Consider the following 21,374-nt stretch of genomic DNA (forward strand, 5'->3'; position numbering starts at 1 on the left):
GGTCCTAGAAGTGCGGTCCAGAAACGGCCTCTGATGCAGGATCCAAGATCAGACCTGGTCCAGACCCAGTCCAGCACAGAGCCGGTCCAGACCAGCACTGGCCCCGGTCCAGACCAGACCCAGTCAAGACCAAACCCGGTCCAGACCAGCACAGGCCACAGTCCAGATTAAGACCAGACCCGGTCCAGACCAGCACAGGTCCTAGTCCAGACCTGCTTCAGACCCGGTCCAGACCCGGTTACGACCCGCACAGGCCCCGTCCCCTGGAGTCCCAGTCCAGAGCAGCACAGGCCGCGGCCCAGACCAGACCTGGTCCAAACCAGCACAGGCCCCGCCCCCTGGTCCAGACCACCAGGCCCCGCCCTCCCGGTCCAGACAAGGCCCCGCCCTCCCGGTCCAGACAAGGCCCCGCCCTCCCGGTCCAGACCAGGCCCCGCCCCCGGAGCCTCGGGTCCCACATCCTCATTTGCGCTCCGCACACGGAGGGCGTTTTAACCAACCGAGGGATGTCACGAATGGCCGTTCTGAGTGATCTGTAGAGGACTGTGTTGCTGGATTGTGGCGTTTGTGTGCGTTTCGTCATTAACAGATTCTGACCGAGATTACTCTTTCTGCGGTGGGTTTTCCCCGAGTAGGCCCGAGTTCCCCCACCGTGCCTCGGATCAGAGCCGGGGTGCAGGCCGAGGAGGAGGACTAGCTCGGGGAGACATGGAGGCCAACCCTGCAGAGGGAGGGTACGTATGCTACAGTCTGGGAGAATGATCTGAGATCAACAGTCCGCAAATACAAAGAGGACTGAGCAGGCTGCAGGGCTCGGCTCTGCAGCCTGCCCGGGCTCTGTTCTCGGTCCAAAGGGAAAAGCAACTCTTTTTTTGTGCGCCTATGCAGAGAGATTACGATGGTGGTTGCTTTTTAAGCGATATGCACAGCCTTATGGATGTCATTTGTTGGTCCATGATCACCGCTATTTTCTACTTTTAAAATCTATTATCTTATTATCCATATCTATAATGTTAAACACTGGCTGTAACCAACCAGGTGGGGTTCGATCCCATGGATCTATAATCCGTCTTCGCTTCATAAAACAAACACATTTATGATGCATTTATTAATAATAGTATATTATTATTAGTATTCACATGTTACTCTTATAAATATCTTATGTTATTTTGTATGTTCTATAATATTCATATTATTATTTATAGCGTTTTTGTGCAGTTGCAACTTTGTGTGACCATTTCAGTTTTTGCAGGAGTTTTGTAGGCCTACTGGGAGGTGAGAGGGAACCAAGGAATATGATCATGTGTCCTCAGATAGATTATAAATTATTATGTCTTAGCATTTAAACGACGTTCAAACACGAACTACGATGCACTGTTATTTGCATGTTGTATACAATGTGACTCCTCTTTTTAAAAGCGAGATCCCATGGGATGTTTCTGAAATGCTATTAGTTAAGTAGGCTGTTCATTAGGGTAAATATTAGGAAGGCAAACATACAATTATCCCTAAATCTCACTCTGCAATGATTCCCTGAATAAATCAGGGAACGTCTGGTTGTGATTGTGCCATCACTTCAGGGAGAATGGCATCAAGTTCAAGAAATGGTTCATGAAGATAACTATTAGTACTATCATGAATGTATCATGAAGAGTACTATTAGTACTGTCATGTATGTATCATGAAGAGTACTATTACTACTGTCATGAATGTTAGATAAAGAGACAGAGCAAGATCCACAAATTATTCGCAATATCAATTTGAATCACAAATACATTTCAGATGCACTGACAATTATTTCTTATTTTACATTCATGGAAAACAGGTACAAATCGATTGTTCTATTGTGTTTATATATTTGCAAAAAACGTAACACGCATGTATACAATTTGTGACTGTTGGTAAGGAAGAACCAAATGAACTTGTTAAACATTCAACAATCAGTCACATCTGTGGTGAAGGAACGAACATGTGTGGCTATACTATCAGGTGGTCTGATGTAGGAATGTGGGTATACTATCAGGTGGTCTGATGTAGGAGTGTGGGTATAATTTCAGGTGCTCTGATATAGGAGTGTGGGTATATTATGAGGTACTGTGATGATGAATTGGTAGTCACAAAGTTATATTGAGCAATATTGAGTCCTAGAGTTTAATGCTGTTATCATTTGATAGTGAGAACTGATTTGATGATTTAACCCAGCAGAAGTCTCACGTGTACCTTGTGTATTCATGCACAGTATATAAATTAATGAAACCTCCACAAACGTTTTAGATTTGTGAATATGGCAAAATACCAGCAGAGTTATTATAATGAGTTGGTGGATGGCTGGAAGGATGGTTTGATTACTGTGGTCAATTGTCAGAGTGTTTGTGTGTGTTCCCAGCATTTATCTGTGAGGTGAACCGAAGCTCCAACAATGGACCACACACACATCGGTGGGGACATGTCCCCTCCGTATGCGCCAAGGAAGAGGAAATCGGGCCAGTCTCAACCCAAGGGCGGTGTGCCATGTCCAGGTAAACACCCCTGCCTGTGATCATATGTTAGTTCTATTTATTGATTCTAAATGGTACAAAATATCATTTTGGTGCCCTCTGACAAATCTTTCAAACATCTGTTAAAATGTGGCTTAAATGTTTTAATGCAAATTAGTCATTTTTCTGGGGGTCAATTTGTTCTTTGCATTCACGTGACGGCATGTTGGCAAACTTAAGATGGCAGGCAGGAAGAGAGGAACGTCAAGCAGCAGTACTCTTTTTAGGTAAACAGTGTTCAAATAATCAAGAAAGATAACTATATTGGATATTGGATAAATATATTGGAACTGATCCATATCGTTTAAAAAATTATAAATGTTCCCATGACATTAACGATTTACACACTATAGTCAGTAGACGATGGAAGTTGTACTGCAGTCCTTGTACTATAATCAGTCCCTCCAGAAAAACGCGATTATGCGATCGCATAATTCAACGCATAATCAGCCAAAGTCTGCATATTCATGCGGGGCTGTATTTTTTCAAATATGCCGCACTTTCACCGCATAAATTGCCGGTTTCTGCGCAAAATATGCGGGGCTTGCATGATTTCAAAATCCCCGCATTTTCGTTGCAAAAAAGTCACATATATCTTAGCAGAAAGTTGAAAAATGTTGCATTTACTTCACACAAGAGCAGCCATTTTCCCCCTGTTGCCATGGGAACGTTATGAAGTGACGTAATTACGCGACGTGAACGTCATCGAAAAGCTGCATTTTTCGCAAGTTTCCCGCATTTTTTCGCAAATTCCCGCAATTTCATCGGATTTTTTTAGAAAACGTGCCGCATTATCAAGGTTTCTTGGCCGCAACAATCACGAAAAAACGCCGCATTTTTCTGGAGGGACTGTATAGTGGATATAAACTGAAATCGTTTAACCTGGAGGAACATACGTTTTTAGTTTGAGACTGGGTTCACAAATTGGGATCAAAAGAACTAACGGACAGCTGTTGTCAGATTTCGGTGAGGGTGAGTGGTTTTAGTTTTCAAGTAAATTACCTCCAAGTCCTGCGCTTAGGATGGAATGAACCAATGACTGTAGGCGTTGTTTTAAGTCTAAATCAACGGTTGGTCATGAAGGTTTAGAGCAGTGCTGAGCGGCTGTATGCAGCGCAGGCGGGAACGCTCTCATTGGAAACACGAACCACTTGAGTTCCCGTTATGACACACACTTTTCTGGATGTTGGTTATGATCCCTGTTACTAGATAGCATAGTATTCTACGCCAACATGCATGGACACACCATCAACCTTCAAGAAACATATCTTTACTTGTATCCAGTGTCTGTCCATCCAGCATATGTACATGCGACCAGACAACACCTTCTGCCCTCCTTGTTGTGGTTGTCGTTGTGTGTTCATTCAATTAGTCAAGTACAAGACTGTGTGTAACAAAAGCCTTTCATTTAGTTGTAACAGTGGTTCAACGGCTGCCAGACAGAGCCTTTGAGTTGAGCGTCCTTGGACATTCAAAGGTAGGAATCAAGCCATCTATACAGACCTGTTAATAGCAAACATAAGTTGTTAACAACAATGGTATAGATGCATATGAGAAACAACACTTTTGTTGGTGGCGTTTGTGTCCCTTTTCTAATACTGCCAATCTGTGAACATCATGCACATGGCTGGGTTTTACTCTACGGTTATGTACTTGAATATTTTAGAGTGACGAGGCCCAAGACGCTCATAAAATGAAAAGGACTTATGGTAGGAAGAGGTGAGTGACTTATTTAAACACTTTACTCGCTGAAATCGTTGTAATTTCCTGGACATGTCACAGATTTAAACATTTTAAACCAAGGCATTATTTGGTAATGCTAATGATTAGTTATGTTAACCTGATTCACCACTCTAAGCAATACTTACCAGAGTATAGAGTCTGCGGTCTTACCGTGGGTCTAGTGGTGTTAACAGCTTGACCGGGGAACACCTCTTCAACTGCATTATTTGGGCTTTTAAGTTTCCGTTAAAACCACTAAACTTTTACTCAGTTTGACAAGATCAATAAGCATTTGGAACAATCCACAGTTCGGCCTCATTTATCAACCATACCTTTTACAAATGTGTGTGTACGGAGTGCTTACGAACATTGCCACGCAAAGTATGGAATTTACCTAAATTTACTTATACTTAGGTATGTATGTAAATATAAGCACAGCTCTATAAGCACAGCTCTGGCGATATTACAAGCAAAAAGCAAAAGTTACATAAGTACATGATGTTAACGGTTGTTACGTTGCTTTTTACATGGCTAGTTACAGGCTGTTCTGTAATGTTCTTACATAATGAGTACATTATGTTACAGGGTGTTGCATTACTTATTTTACGTTGAATTAAGCTTTTACAAGGACACTGTAATGTAAAGGGCAACTGCTCCATGGTTCTTTCCACCGTTCAGGTTTGAGGACCTCCAGGGCGTCCCTGGAGGTCCGGTAGAGTATCCCGGTGCCAGCTGCTCTGTGATGTCTTCAGGCCCCCTGGCCAACGGCTCGGACATGGGCTCTTTAACCCAGCCCACTGCCAGGCTGCCACCAAGGCTGGTAGCCAAGGACACTTGGCCCACGGCCCCGGAGCAGGGCAGGATGAGGCCCCAGCCTCAGGCCCAGCCCTGGAACCCCAGTCGGGAGAGGGTCTCTGAGTCCCAGAGCTGGGCTGCGGGTCGAGAACGGCCTCAGGAGCAGCTCTGGAGTTCCAGCAGAGACCGATCGGGACACTCGGGGCAAGACCAGAGCTGGATCCCAGGGAGAGAGCGAGGCCACACCGAACAGGCCTGGGCAAACGGGCGGGAAAGGGGCCCCGAACAGGCCTGGAGCTCTGGGAGAGACCGAGCCCAGGATCAGGCTTGGAACCCGGGCCGTGAGCCTGGACGGGACAGACCCCTCTCTGGGAACGGGCAGGTCTGGGGTGCTGGGCGCAGCCAGGACCAGGCCTGGGGCTCGGCCGCCAGGGACCGAGGAGAAGCACAAGTCTGGAGACCTGGTAGGCACACACTTTGTCTATTAGAAATCGAATATATATAGACTTGTGTGTGTGTTTGTGTGTGTGTGTGTGTGTGCCTGCCTGCCTGCCTGCTGTGTTTCCAAAAATTGACACTTATTGAAAGTCAGCTTTAACCAGTATTTTATTCAGTTCATGTGTTACACCCACAGCTCGGATGGAAACGGCTTTTCCTTTCTTATTTTACTGTTTTAGAGCTAATGTGATACGCTTCTAAACACAGATTTTAATGTTAGTTCATGTTACAGCCTCTCAACAATGCATGACTGCGTAAATGAGAAGGCTATTGACAACTTAACGATATATCCTGCTCCAAAACTTTGCCGACATCAACATAACGTAATTTTGAGACGTTGTTAAAATTACTTCAAAGTGATTTTCATTCGTTTATGATTTGCTTGACTAGTACTTGTTTACACAAGTACACGTGTGCAGTGTGCGCACAGAAAAAATACAAATAACCAACCATTTTGTGTATTTTTTCAAGACTTGCCTTTAAAGAAGAGCCAGAGAGTCGAAGTTGAGAGGAATCAGCCGGTAATCACCTATCAGCAGGCCCCAGAAAACAAAACCTCTGGTAAGTATTACTTTATATAGTATAAAAGAAATTCTAGCAAGTTCCTGAAAAATATGCAAAGTACTCTTGCATTGAGGGAAGCAGCTGGATTAATAAATTCATACACACTTACAGAAAGTGTCGCAGTTTTCCGCAAGCATCCACATGGAGCGCATTGAGTTTTACATATCTCCTAAAATGAACCTAAATACCGCTGGTCCCCTTACCAATGTATCGACTGCATCCTTCTTCACTAGCAGGACCCGAAAAGCTCAGTGCAGGTCTGGGTATGAGTAAAAACAGAAACACAAATCTACTATAAATCAACCTTTTGTCTCCCTGTGTGACATGCTATAGGTTCAGACTCGGTTGACATAAGGGACCTCCAAAGCAATGCAGAGCACAACCCGGTGCAGCCCAGCGACGAGCCCAGACCGCTGTTCCTCCCCTCCAAGAAGGAGCTTCCTTCCTACCCTCCAGGTGAAAGACACTGTCTGGCTGAGGAGGTAGAGCGGACTGCTGCTCACCGGAAGGTTGCTAGTTCCATCCCCGGTGTCATGGTGTCTCTGAGCAAGTCACCTCACCCTAACTGCTCCCGACGAGTCAACATTGTTGACTTTGCCGTCGTTGTGTGAATGTTTGGCAATATTGTAAAGCGCTTTGAGTGGCCACTGGTTAGGAAAGTGCTGTATAAATGCTGTCCATTTACCAGTTACCATTTACACTGGCCAGGGGAGGAGGGTATGCTGCTGTTGATGGGACCTAGCTAATACCTCGGGGATTGCTTATGATGCACTGCCTCAGGTGTCATTTTATAGCTACAGAATTATATAATACCAATTTTTGAACTAGTATGGCAAGTAAGCAAATGAAAAACAAAGACATGCGCATGCAACGGGCATTGCTAAATGATTGCCACAAGAATTTCCCCTCCAGGGGATTATAAAGTGTGTATAATACTATATGTTTGAGGAATTCTAAATAGCTCCAGAGTTCAAAGTTAAACAGGGATTCTTAGTTGTCCGGGAATCCTAACTCTCTTCCAGACGCATTCATCTAAATCACCTGTTTATCACCCAAAACGTCACGCACACGTGCTATTTTAGTGTCCAAAAAGCTTCACGGTGAAGTGTGTAGAAAATAGCCGCATCTTTAATTCAATTTTATTTGTATAGCCCTTAATCACTGTCTCAAAGTATAATAACCCCCTGACTCAAGCCCCCCAGAGGGCAAGAATTGACGTACATACATGCATCCAGGCAAAACATTTTAAATCGGGGCTGGGGTGCTGGCCGGTTAACCATAAGGAGAGTCCACGCATCCAGTCGCATTCACCTCAACACGCTGAAACAGACACTGACACACATCCTCCACAAATTTGGCATCATTCTTCATTAAAATTGCTGCAGTTACACCCATTATCAAAGAAAATGGATCTGACCCCACGTCTCTACTAAACTATCGCCCATCTCCAACCTCCCCTTCATGGCCAAGATACTGGAAAGAGCGGTGATCTCACAACTGTACACCTTTCACAACCACCACGATCTGCATGAGCCCTTTCAATCTGGCTTCCGCTCATGTCACAGCACAGAGACTGCCCTTCTACGTGTACTTAACAACCTCCTAATGTCTGCTGACTCTGGTTCACTTATCATTCTCATTCATCTTGACCTTAGTGAAACCATCAACTAAAATGTCTTAATCTCCAATCTGTCTGCTATTGGTATTTCTGGAACAGCCCTCAAATATGGAAGAAAATTGGAAAACTAAGGAAATGGTGAATTCAGTGAGAATACTGCTGTTGGTAGCCAAAGTGTCCCTAATGCTGGAAGTAGTCAACCATTGACAGTGATTATGTTTCATTCAATTTCTCAGATCAAACTGCTGTAATTTGCTACATTTTAGACCAGCCCATTACAGCCAACTGCCCCAAAGGTAGCTTGGTTCCATCTTTGTTCAAGGACTGTGCCTTCACTGCTGGAAGTAGTTGACCATCGCTTAGTACTGGGCGGACTCTCCCACTTGCGATGTCACCAAGTCTAAGGATAGGGCAGATTTGAAACGTGCGGTAATGACTGATCCCACTCACACCTGGTGGTAGAATAAGGGCCCTTAACAGTATCCCAGTTACGGAATCCTATTGTCTGTCGGATGGGCAGGCAGCCAAGAGGAGCGGTGGCAGCTGCATATCGTGGCCAAAGGCAGAGTGACCTGTCCCAAGTGCAAGAGTGTCAGCAGGAAGACCGTAGAGGGCTTGAAGAAACACATGGAGAACTGCCGCCTGGTGGGTATTGGCCAAAGCACCAATATATTGTCCTTAGAATTTAAGCTTGTTTACCACCAAGGGAGGGTCCCTTGGAGGTATAATGAATCTGGGAGTTTAGGTTAACTTAACGGCTCATTCTGCTAGTTAAGTTTTAACATATCAGCGGGTTATGGGATTTTCAGCTGGGTGTAAAGAGAATTTAGTTGTAAAGAAGTAAACTCTTGTGTGATGTCTGCAGCAACCGTTCAGCTGTCCACACTGTGGGAAACAACTCAAGTCTTCAACTGGGATGAAGTACCACGTCATGGCCGACCATAGCCACTTGGTAAGAATATTCACACATGTTTCACCAACTTGTAAGACTATTCATTTGTGTTTAATCTCTTTTAATTTCGTCAAGTCAGTTATTTGTTGCAAAATTTGGGCTGCATTTTCTCCCTCTCTAGCCCTCTCTGGACGATTCCCAAGGCTTGGACGAACGTGCTGTCAAAGAGAAACTGCGCAAAATTCTGAAGAGACTTGGAAAGTTAAAGTGTTCCCGCGAGGTAAGGCTGTGACAGTGCATCAAAGCAAGTTTGCCATTTGATGGTTGAAAAATATGAAGTCATGCCGCATTAAGTTTAACTGGTATTGCAGGTAGCTCACACACCACCAGTTAAATAGGCTGGGAAAGGGCTGTTCAAAATCAACGCAACCAAGACATGCAATGGCATACAACTTTTTTAACCATATTCAACCAAGATGTTCATATATTTCACAATTCTTATCATGATTGAACTTTTAAGTGTTGTGGTTAAAACGTTAAGGATGCAGACATTCATTCAGAGTTAACTTCAACAACTAAGCATTTCTGTGTATTTCAACTTGTCTATGAGATCGCATTTGTATAAATCGAAATATTAAGATAGAAAAAGATATGGCAATCTAAGATAATTTCCAACTGTAACTTCAGACTGTGACTAAGGTCAAGATAAGCGCGCGTGACATTTGTTTTCCTTGATTCCTTATAATCGTTCTTCAGTTCCATTGTTTGAGTATAATGGTGTCTGGTGTCTTTTCCCCTTCCCTTTGATAGGGCTGCACTTCAGGCTTCACTAGCATCATGGGCTATGTGTACCACATGAAGAAGTGTGGTAAGCAGGAGTCTGAGCTGGAGAAGATGCTGCTCAACTGCTCTCACTGTGGGAAGGCCTACAAATCAAAGGCCGGTCTGGAGTACCACCTCAAGTCAGAGCATGCCCCCGTAAGTCTCACGTTGGACATGTACTAGGGCTGCTTGATTATGGGAAAAATCATAATCACGATTATTTTGGTCAATATTGAAATCTCGATTATTCAAATCATGATTATTTTTGAGTTTGAAAACATGTTGAAAACATTTATTCAGCATGTCTCTCCCAAAAAAAACTTTGTAACTGAGAACTTTGAAATTTCGCCTTAAAAAAATACACAAAATGGTAAAAAAGAAAATGTTCCAATCTAAAATAATATACAGATATGTATCCAGCTGTCTGCCCTTTCTATAAAACATTGTAAAAAAATAATAATCGATTATGTTATTTTTGTGATAGTTTTACGCTAAAATCAAAATCGCGATCAAAATTCGATTAATCACCCAGCCCTAACATGTACCAGTCTTATGTTTTACCAGTCTTATGTTGGACATGTACAAGTCTTATGTTGGACCAGTCTTATGTTGGACATGTACCAGTCTTATGTTGGTCATATATCTGTCTTATGTTGGACATGTACCAGTCTTATGTTGGACATGTAACAGTCATGTTGTACCAGTCTTATGATGGACATATAACAGTCTTATGATGGAAATATACCAGTCTTATGTTGGGCATGTACCAGTCTTATGTTGTACTAGTCTTATGTTGTACCAGTCTTATGTTTTACTAGTCTTAGTTTGGACATATACAAGTCTTATGTTGGACCAGTCTTATGATGGACATGTACCAGTCTTATGTTGGATATGTACCCGTCTTATGTTGGACATTTATTACTCTTGTGTTGGATATACACTAGTCTTATGTTGGAAATGTGCTTTTTGAAAGGACCTGTCACAGTACACAGTGCACAGATGCGTCATTTTTTAACAACAGATATTGAATAGTTAAAGGAAAGTGGAGAAAATTATTAACTAAAGAGAATACTAACGATATATTTGGTCAAAGATTTAGCTTGTGACGAAGACATATTTTTTTTATGTTTCTCTATCACATTGTAATTCGCCTTCTCGCTTAAAGGGACACTGTGTAGGAATTACTCCCATCTAGTCGTCAAAAGATATATTGCATTCAAACAAATAGTGCTCGCTTTTACAAATCGCAACCTGGTTGCAACAACGGTATGCAGTATGTGCCAAGAAGCTTTGACAACATGGCATCCAATGCTACCTCATCGAGTTTTCTTTCGGGTGATGAGGTACCTTATTTCAAACAAACTTCAAACTGCATTGAATCATTAGTGTGAGCATGTATGAGTAATTATTACTCCTCGAGCAAGATAGTGAATTATGTTGCCATGTTTATATTGTCTTTATTGGTAACTTTACTATGTCGTAATCTAACCTATAGCATGAGTTAAGAACTTGACTATAATTAATTACTTAGTAGTCAAACATTCATTGTCAGAGATCATTACCATTAGGTGATTCAATGGTAGGGTGAGGAAGAGGACACTTTCGTCAAGTTGGAAAGAAATTGGCAGATTCAGAGTTTGCGGTTCAATAGATCATCGCTGAAACATCGTTGCAACACAAATGACACCTCTAGCTAAATGTAGTAACCTAGAGAACCAGCTACAACCTTGTTTCATCCAAACAGCCGTCTTTAGAGAACGGTGAATTGCATTGGCTTCTATGAGCTGTCGACTTTCAGCCGCGAGCTTAGGGACCGTCTGCAAAGTGCAAAACTGAAAGCATCGCCATTATTGACTCTAGAACCCAAAACTTGTTCCATATAGGCATGGCCTCTATACGGTCTTACTACAACCTTTTAGTTTTGAAAAATATATCTCTTCTTATTTTTGAGAAAATTTTATTCAGCAACAATTTCAATAGCGTCACCATTGTTGACTCTAGAGCTCCAAAACCTGTTCCATATAGGCACGGCCTCTATATGGTCATACTCAACCTTTACTTTTGAGAAATATATCTCCTCTTATTTTTAAGGATTTTTTTCTTTGGCAACAATTTCAATAGCGTCACCATTGTTGGCTCTAGAGCCCCAAAACTTGCTCCATGAAGGCATGGCCTCTATATGGTCTTACTACAACCTTTACTTTGGAAAAATATATCTCCTCTTATTTTTAAGGATTTTTTGTTTGCAATAATTTCAATGGCGTCGCCATTGTTGAATCTAGAGCTCCAAAACGTGTTCCATATAGGCACGGCCTCTATATGGTCTTACTACAACCTTTACTTTTGAAAGATATATCTCCTCATATTTTTTAAGATTTTTTTATTTGGCAACAATTTCAATAGCGTCACCATTGTTCACTCTATAGCTCCAAAACTTGTTCCATATAGGCACAGCCTCTATATGGGCCTACTACAACCTTTACTTTTGAAAAATATATCTCTTATTTTTAAGGATTTTTTGTTGGGCAACAATTTCAATAGTGTCGCCATTGTTGACTCTAGAGCTCCAAAACTTGTTCCATATAGGCACGGCCTCTATATGGTCTTACTACAACCTTTAATTTTGAAAAATATATCCCTACCCATTTTTAAGGAATTTTTATTTAGCAACAATAATATGTAGTGTTTACCCCAGCACTGTATGGTTAAGGCGGTCTTAACAACAATAGGGCCCCGCCTTGACTACCAATGTATTTGCTACCAATTTCTTTAAATCATTTTTATTCAATTATTATGCATTAACAAATCTGGAGATGCACACAGCTTTAGGACGTGATAATATATATTATATTATATAGATATCTATGTATAATATGATATTATTTAGATATAGAGCTCCAGGACTCCTGCCGGAGCACCCGGAGTGTTTTAGAATATTTACAGAACACGGCCAAAGGCTGTGTGCGCCTCGCCATTGCGATACATCCACTGTAAACAGAGCGCATGGTACCGCATGCTGCTCAGGGCCACACCCCCACCCTCCTCCGTGACCCACCTCTCTCCTCCTCATTTGCAAAAAGCTACCTAGAAGTTTACTCTTGTTTTTTGAATTCACGTTGCCTTTTTAATGAACTTTTTCGCTCTTTTGGCGACGAGGATTCCTTCTCTTGTGAAGTGGCATCAGTATGATCTTGCATTATGAACGAAATTGCAGTGCAGGGTTTCAAATTTGCCGGGTCAGTGACAAGTGCGTCTCGCTGAGCTCCTTCTACGTTTCAGTCACGCTTGCTTTGAGCGAAAATGCATTTAGCCTGCTAGTACCACCTTGTGCTTTATGTCCCTCTCGACCTTTATAGTTTTTCATAGTCCGGAATAACATGGATGCCTCATTAGGACTTACCCGTTCAAGTCCGATTATTGGCAGAGGTGATTTTACACCAATGAGGACATATTTATGAATGAAGATATTGATTTTAGCTAATGCATTACTTAAAATGCTACACAGTGTCACATAATAATTTACACATAATTTTTCAATCGAAAAGTGGCTGTTTTTAGAATTCGGCTTCTGTTTACAAAGCTATGTTTTTGCCATATGGGGTTGGCAGTTTTGCGCTCTCAAAGAAAGTGATTCTGCCAATATTTTATTATTGAGGTCAAACTGATCCAGTGGTTCATTCCCCCAAGAGGATGAAATGCATGTCAGTCCACAGTGCCACGCTCTTAAAGGTCACTGTCTGTGGGGACCCCAGACAGTTTCTAGGTGGCCTGCTTCAACAGTTAGATATTTGATACCCGTGTGAGCACCCCCCCCCAATAGAATCATCAAAATGTTATAGTCTGCAGGTACGTCAGGCGCTGATATGCATCCTCATGTTCACTCAACTCCATGGGTCTACAAAAATATTAAGATAATGCAATTACGTATTGGAAAATAAAGGGCGACACGTTGATTAGAACAACAATATCAGTCATGGGTGTGTCACACAGATTAAATATCGACATACTGCAGGTGCACCTACAAATTTGGTTAGGTGTGAAAATCAGCTCAGAAGTGTTAAAAAATGATATTACCCTTTAGATCTCAAACAGAACTAGTATGAATACAGTCTGTCCTCCCTGGACCAGGTCTCTCAGCAGTATGAATACTGTCTGTCCTCCCTGGACCAGGTCTCTCAGCAGAATGAATACTGTCTGTCCTCCCTGGACCAGGTCTCTCAGCAGTATGAATACCGTCTGTCCTCCCTGGACCAGGTCTCTCAGCAGTATGAATACCGTCTGTCCTCCCTGGACCAGGTCTCTCAGCAGTATGAATACCGTCTGTCCTCCCTGGACCAGGTCTCTCAGCAGTATGAATACCGTCTGTCCTCCCTGGACCAGGTCTCTCAGCAGTATGAATACCGTCTGTCCTCCTCCCTGGACCAGGTCTCTCAGCAGTATGAATACCGTCTGTCCTCCCTGGACCAGGTCTCTCAGCAGTATGAATACCGTCTGTCCTCCCTGGACCAGTTCTCTCAGCAGTATGAATACCGTCTGTCCTCCCTGGACCAGGTCTCTCAGCAGTATGAATACCGTCTGTCCTCCCTGGACCAGGTCTCTCAGCAGTATGAATACCGTCTGTCCTCCCTGGACCAGGTCTCTCAGCAGTATGAATACCGTCTGTCCTCCCTGGACCAGGTCTCTCAGCAGTATGAATACCGTCTGTCCTCCTCCCTGGACCAGGTCTCTCAGCAGTATGAATACCGTCTGTCCTCCCTGGACCAGGTCTCTCAGCAGTATGAATACCGTCTGTCCTCCCTGGACCAGTTCTCTCAGCAGTATGAATACCGTCTGTCCTCCCTGGACCAGGTCTCTCAGCAGTATGAATACCGTCTGTCCTCCCTGGACCAGGTCTCTCAGCAGTATGAATACCGTCTGTCCTCCCTGGACCAGGTCTCTCAGCAGTATGAATACCGTCTGTCCTCCCTGGACCAGGTCTCTCAGCAGTATGAATACCGTCTGTCCTCCCTGGACCAGGTCTCTCAGCAGTATGAATACGGTCTGTCCTCCTCCCTGGACCAGGTCTCTCAGCAGTATGAATACGGTCTGTCCTCCTCCCTGGACCAGGTCTCTCAGCAGTATGAATACCATCTGTCCTCCCTGGACCAGGTCTCTCAGCAGTATGAATACCCTCTGTCCTCCTCCCTGGACCAGGTCTCTCAGCAGTATGAATACCGTCTGTCCTCCTCCCTGGACCAGGTCTCTCAGCAGTATGAATACCGTCTGTCCTCCTCCCTAGGTGCCCCAGCAGCAGGAGGAGGAAGAGGAGGCCCTTAAAGCCCAGAGCGAGGCCGACCCAGAGCTCACGGCCAGCGGACGGGTGCAGAGGGCCTCGGCCCAGGTGGCCAACTTCCACCTGGCCGAGATCGCCCACAACGACCTGCCCAAAGACTGGCCCAAGAGGAAGTTCCAGTCGGATCTCGTGCCAGACGACAAAAAGGCAAGAGATGTTGTTGTTCTGTATATTATCTTCAGTGTAGGTGAAGCATAGCTTTTCTTCATGGTCTGTAACAGAGACTTGGTCATAGAGAACAGACAAGGACAAGAACCAACCCAATAACACTTAGCGAGTTGATGACATTATTGATCAAAGTTCATTGAGAAAGAGAGAGATTCCCTTTCACTATCAGTTTTTTTTCTTTCTACAAGTAGACCTAAAAGATGAACACTACTTGATGACAGCATCTCTACATTATGTCTCTCCTCTGACCAGCTGAAGTACGCCCGTCCAGGTCTGCCTGCCTTCAGCCAGGAGGTCCTCAGGAAGTGGAAGAATGAGGTGAAGCTGCAGAGGAAGGTCCAGTGCCCCAACCAGGTCTTCATTATTGATATCACAGTCACATGATGTGGAAATGCTTCAGTTCATGATTAGATGCTCTATGAAGATAATATTGTAAAGGTTGATCTCTTGGATTCTTCCCATGCAGGGCTGCGGCTGCACCTACACCAGCGTCTCTGGCCTGAAGGCCCATCTGGGACTCTGCACTAAGGTAGGAACACATTGATCTCCAAAACAAGAGCCCACGCCAAACTGGGCACAAACTCTCTCTCTGCTCAGCTAGAATATACACAACTATAATATGTTTTAAAATCCATGGTTAGATGTTCCCTCTCACACGTATTTAAGCTGGCAAGTTATAATCGCCCTTAATTAAGGCAAGCTGTGGTTTTGTAGAGAGACTACTGTGTCTGTACTGAGTCTCTACTCTGGTAGCTACGGACTGAGTCTCTACTCTGGTGACGACTGAGTCTCTACTCCGGTGGCTACTGAGTCTCTACTCTGGTGGCGACTGAGTCTCTACTCTGGGGGAAACTGAGTCTACTCTGGTGGTGACTGAGTCTCTACTCTGGTGGCAACTGAGTCTACTCTGGTGGTGACTGAGTCTCTACTCCGGTGGCTACTGAGTCTCTACTCTGGTGGCAACTGAGTCTACTCTGGTGGTGACTGAGTCTCTACTCCGGTGGCTACTGAGTCTCTACTCTGGTGGCAACTGAGTCTACTCTGGTGGTGACTGAGTCTCTACTCTGGTGGTGACTGAGTCTCTACTCTGGTGGTGACTGAGTCTCTACTCTGGTGGTGACTGAGTCTCTACTCTGGTGGCGACTGAGTGGTTCCTCTTCTGCTCTTCCTACAGGGTGACTTTGAGGCGGGGAAATACCGTTGTTTGATCTGCGGCAAGGAGTTCAATTCCGAGAGTGGAGTCAAGTATCACATCAACTCTGTTCATTCACAGGTAAAGACGGCAGTCCTCTTATTCTTCTCTAGATCTAACATGCACACACGGTTAGGTCTTAACTACGTTGGTCTGACTGGTCACTCCCCTGCTGTTGCTTGAACAGGAATGGTTTGTGACGAACAAGAAAGCATCAAAGAAGTTTGAAAAGTACCTTCGGAGCCGGCCCAAGGAGATGGTGCATGGAGTGGACCAGCACATCATCGAGCAGTACCACCAGCATCACATGAACCACTCCCACCTCCACCACCTGCAGCACCACCAGCACCACCAGCACCACCAACACCACCAGCACGATCAGCAGCTCCAGCAGATCCAGCACCAACCCTTGCAGCAGCCGCTGCAGCCCCTGCATCACCTCCAGCACCAGGCCCACCTCCTGCACGCGTTGGAGCACCAGCAGCACCACCACAACCACAACGTTCCCCAGATGGAGCCGCAGCTCAGCCAGGAGGTGCAGCAGCAGCCACCGCCGCCGCTCCTCCACTACACCCCGCTGGAGCCGCCCGTGGGCTCCATGTGGGTGGAGGTGGAGCGGAGGGAGGCGGTGGCCGGGGGCGGGCCGGGGGCGGACCAGACCCAGGTGGGGATGGTGAGTGTAGACAAACCCCGGCCGATGGATGGAGGAGCGGGGGGCGGGGGCTCAGAGTGCAAGCGGAGAGAGAAGGCGGAGCGGGTGGAGGAGCGGGGCAAGGCGGAGAGCAGGAGGAAGGATTGCTTCGCTTACGGAGGAGGAGGAGGGGGGGGAGTGGCTGTGGGCGGGAGCAGCAGCAGTAGTAGCAGCAGCAGCAGCAATACGGGCAGCTCGTCCAGCGAATCAGAGCTTGAGCAGCAGGAGAGGCAGAGACAGATCGACCAGTGGAACCTGAAGAGGCCTGGCAACATGGAGGTCCACCACGAGGCTGCTAAACGCCAGAGGAACACCTAAAGAACTGTACCTTATTGTACAACAGGAGGTCAAATAATGGTCTTACTTACTTGTGAATTGTCTTGCCATTGTCTAATTTCAACCTTAATTCTGATCAAGCTATTTCATATATGGCCTGTTTCTCTTCTTGGAATGTTGTTGTTTTTTAATTTGAAAACAACATGAGACATACACAAGAGGGTAGCTTGCCATGAGAACGGGCTTTAGACACCGCAAAGTATCTACAGGAAGTACCGTAGCTTAAGGTTAAACCTAATTGAATGTCGCCGTGTGTTGCACAAGTTGGCATGAACCAAAAAATTCCGTTATCATGGCCTCGTGCACAGGTCATTCAGATATGGGCCATTCGTCGCGCACCACCGGAAATTTTGTAGGTTGAAAAAGCAGACTGCGCCAACTGCCTTCCTGATCATACATGCATGCCACGGTCATGCATGTATGATCCGAGCACTTCACCAACAGCTATATATTTAGCTTTCATTGAAACTAAACACCTTGGACTTTTTACTTTTTTACTCATACCAGATCATAATTTAACCCTGAGATACTCTAGTATCACAATGAGTAAAACATATCGATAGTGCTCCTCTATAGCTAATCTCCTACTTCCTACTCCTCTCATGTTGTCATCACTTCTTACTCCTCATGTTGTCATCACTTCTTACTTCTTATGTTTTCATCACTTCTTTCTCCTCATGTTGTCGTCACTTCTTACTCCTCATGTTGTCATCACTTCTTACTTATGTTTTCATCACTTCTTACTCCTCATGTTGTCATCACTTCTTACTTATGTTTTCATCACTTCTTACTCCTCATGTTGTCATTTTTCTTACTCCTCATGTTGTCATCACTTCTTACTCCTCATGTTGTCATCACTTCTTACTCCTCATGTTGTCGTCACTTCTCACTCCTCATGTTGTCATTGCTCCAGTGGTGACCTGAGGAGGAGTTAAAGGGTTCCATGCATGGCAGCATGCAGCGCCTTCACTCTATTCTGCCCACAAAGATTTGAAGAGGTCTCCTCCTACCCTGGCACTGAGGTATATCCTCAAGAAAACATGAGTGACATGCCTAACACGCATTAAAAAAAAGGAGCAGTTGAGAAAGGGTCTATATGTGCCGTCGTGACAGGGAGGCTCTCTCTTGGACTAAACTCCAGGTGTATTTAACCAATAGCATGTCATGTTTTATGTACTCTGCATTTTCTATATTTGATATAGTGGCGTACGCTCCTGGATGGTTGTCTGCCGTATGTTTGTGCCTCTTTATTTTCAAAATGTGTTCTATGTACAGTTCAGATGGACGAAGAAGCAATTATCCTTTGTTAAATTTGTTACCATGTTTGTTCAGTTCATTTATTAATGTTTTGTTCTTAATCTCGTGTTGGTATAATCCCTGTCTGTGCTCTTCCATGTAATCATCTTTAGACTAAATATTAGAGACATTTATATACTTTTTGAGTTGTTTGTTAATTAGCCCATTGATCAAATGATGATCGCTGTAAATCAGTTCTAATGATATATATGTTGAGAATAGGTACTAATCTGTTTGTGTTCAAAGTGCATTTCAAAGTCCTTCCCTCAGATGGCGTATGTGGCATCTGTATCAAGTTTAGCTTGGACTACTGTCCAGTTACCATACATAGAACCACTGACTGAAAAGATACAATTTCTGTTGAGGCTAGGACCAAAAGTGATAACATCATAAATGCACTTCCAACTGAGTGGCACAAAGAAAAGCCCTTGCTTCTTGACAAAAAGAGATTTAAAGACGCATCTTTGAGGCCAACTTCAAAATCAGATTTTTTGTCTATTTCCAGTGCAAGGCAAAAATGACAAATATTTAAGGCATTCATTGGAATCTAATATTCTGGGAAGGATAATTAAATATATATTGGCGATATGAAAATTCTTTTAATGTGTCCTATATTTTACTTACTGTAATTCTCTGATATCTCGTATCTCTCTTTTACTCCCTTATCTAAAGGGTGTTATGTGGTGAAATATTAAGGTCTCAAAAGTACTGTAGTACCATTCCAACTCATAGCACACACTAATAGAGCCATACCTCTGATTTCTAAGGTCTAAAAAAAGATTAGACTTCAAGTACATGTTAAGTCTAGGCCAGGTAAAGTGAATAACTACATTTGTAAAGTTAACATTTTTAGTATCACCACGTTCTCTATTTTGTTGGGCATAGTTTGTATTCCGTGGAAAAAGGCGTCGTCTCTCAGCCTGCGTTAATAGCCTATATATTGAACGCATTACTTGTTAGGCCTTCTTGTTTTTCTAGAGGTAATGTGCTGCTATTTCTTAGTACCAGCTAATGCTAAATAAAGCACTACCATTCATGGTCAAATTGCGGTCAGTGTCTATTTATTTAATTGAGTAGATCTTTCCTTTACTGTCTTCAATGTTTTTAGCATAAATCAATTCATGAGTTGAATGGTTGCTTATGATGCTGACAAAAAGGCATCATTGCAGTGATGAGGAATGTTATAGCTAAATGGCCATTTTTAAATTTTATTTTAATGGCTTAACGCTTTTATCATGGATGATCTCATTAGCTGGTAGATCCTGGGTTTGTCTTAAGATCAAATCATACATGATGCTTGCCTGGAGTCCATCCTGATCACGGTTCAGTCTGACCTCTAGCTGAGCATCAGTCTGACCTCTAGCTCCACATCAGTCTGACCTCTAGCTCCACATCAGTCTGACCTCTAGCTGAGCATCAGTCTGACCTCTAGCTCCATCTCTGTTAGTGAATTAAATTTTTGAATTGATTTGAATTGAGTGGGCTGAACACCTTGACAGACATTTTCTTTTAACCAATCAGCTTAAGAAAACATGTGACGCCATTAGGTGCACGGCGAGATACTCAGCTAGTTTAGTTTAATTTTATTTGTGCAGATAAACAAGATTGAAATGGCAAAAAGCTAGAGCTTTTTGCCATTTCAATCTTGTTTATCTGCACATAGTTGTGATTGGGTCTATTTCTGGAATGACTGCATTTATGTTGACTCTACAAATGTACATGCCATTGTGGCTTGGCAGCCTTTATTTTATGTTGTCGAAACTTAAGAGAAGCCGGATCGGCGGATATGGGGCTGCAATGAATGTGGGGCTAACTTCAGCGTCGTCTGCAGAATGGGGTATATGTCATCCCTTTTCCCACGCCACAACGGGACAAGAAAAAGTGTTTGAATATACCCCTCCATTGCGAAATGTAGTCCCTTTCGATTGATCCTTGAAGAAATTAAATCATTTTTCACCCAAAATTCCTCCAAAACCTGCTTTGATGGGACTCATTTTTCAGGCTCAGGATCCCACCCTAGGGTGAGAAGGAAGCCTCTCTAATCGCCAAGGACATATGTGGCCTGTTGGTATATGTGTGAATTATGTCACACGGTAAGCCAAAGCAATGAGCTTGACTCCAAAAATGACATGTCTGCTGAGTTAGTTTGATCTTTAAAAAGGGAATAATACAAACAACGTCATGAAATCGAAATAAGGGTAAAAAACAACAGCGTTGCTACATAGGCTTCTAGCTAATTTTCCCCGCGCATGATGTCACTACTTCGGACGTCATGGCTCTACCGAAGCCTTATCGGTCCATGATAATCTTCCATTTTAATATTAATCATAGGCAATAAAAAAAAATTGCATCTAAATATGCAAACTAGACATTTACTAAATATGTCTCTTACACAGAATATGAATGACAATTTAAATTCCGTAGCCACAATGTTGCTCTCAATCCACATGTGTGCACTGCTCCCCTCTGCCGATAGGGGCAGTCTGTGACCTGGCATTATAGGAAAACACAAGTCGGGAAGTTGTGAATATTGTAATGAAGAAGAAACTTTAGAACATGTTATGCTTTATTGTCAAAAATATGATGCTGAGAGAAGGGAACTGATATTGAATCTTAAAGAAATTAAGTTGAATTATGATTTATGGGATATTTTACAAAGAAGTCCTGAGGAAATGTTATCCTTTTTTGTTTCAGTATCTTAGGAGAACAAGCTTAATAGAGACAATCTTTCAATCTTTTTTTTGTTTGTTTTGTTTTGTTTTCTTTGATTTATTTATTTGATTTATTTATTTGATTTATTTATTTATTAATACAATTCCCGATCCACACTCCATACCAGTAGGTGGCGGTAATGCACTAAGGAGTGGTTTGTCTGCCGCCATAAAACCAACATTAAGAAGAAGAAGAAGAA

General features: G+C 43.4%; 1 protein-coding gene across 1 annotated transcript; it reads left to right on the forward strand.

Annotated features, from left to right (window-relative positions):
• Positions 1 to 509: 509 nt before the first annotated feature.
• Positions 510 to 19,463, forward strand: znf512 (zinc finger protein 512). The gene is made up of 16 exons (XM_079753262.1): positions 510 to 734; positions 2,387 to 2,519; positions 3,950 to 4,014; positions 4,204 to 4,256; positions 4,938 to 5,518; positions 6,024 to 6,113; positions 6,450 to 6,572; positions 8,255 to 8,379; positions 8,600 to 8,686; positions 8,808 to 8,906; positions 9,437 to 9,604; positions 14,727 to 14,927; positions 15,201 to 15,302; positions 15,415 to 15,477; positions 16,123 to 16,221; positions 16,328 to 19,463. Exons 2-16 carry the CDS (start codon positions 2,420 to 2,422, stop codon positions 17,147 to 17,149), a joined length of 2,778 nt encoding a protein of 925 aa, XP_079609388.1. The 5' UTR covers positions 510 to 734; positions 2,387 to 2,419; the 3' UTR covers positions 17,150 to 19,463.
• Positions 19,464 to 21,374: the final 1,911 nt, after the last annotated feature.

The sequence above is a fragment of the Pollachius pollachius genome (genome assembly GCF_949987615.1).
Source record: "Pollachius pollachius genome assembly, chromosome: 16".
Lineage (NCBI taxonomy): Eukaryota > Metazoa > Chordata > Actinopteri > Gadiformes > Gadidae > Pollachius > Pollachius pollachius.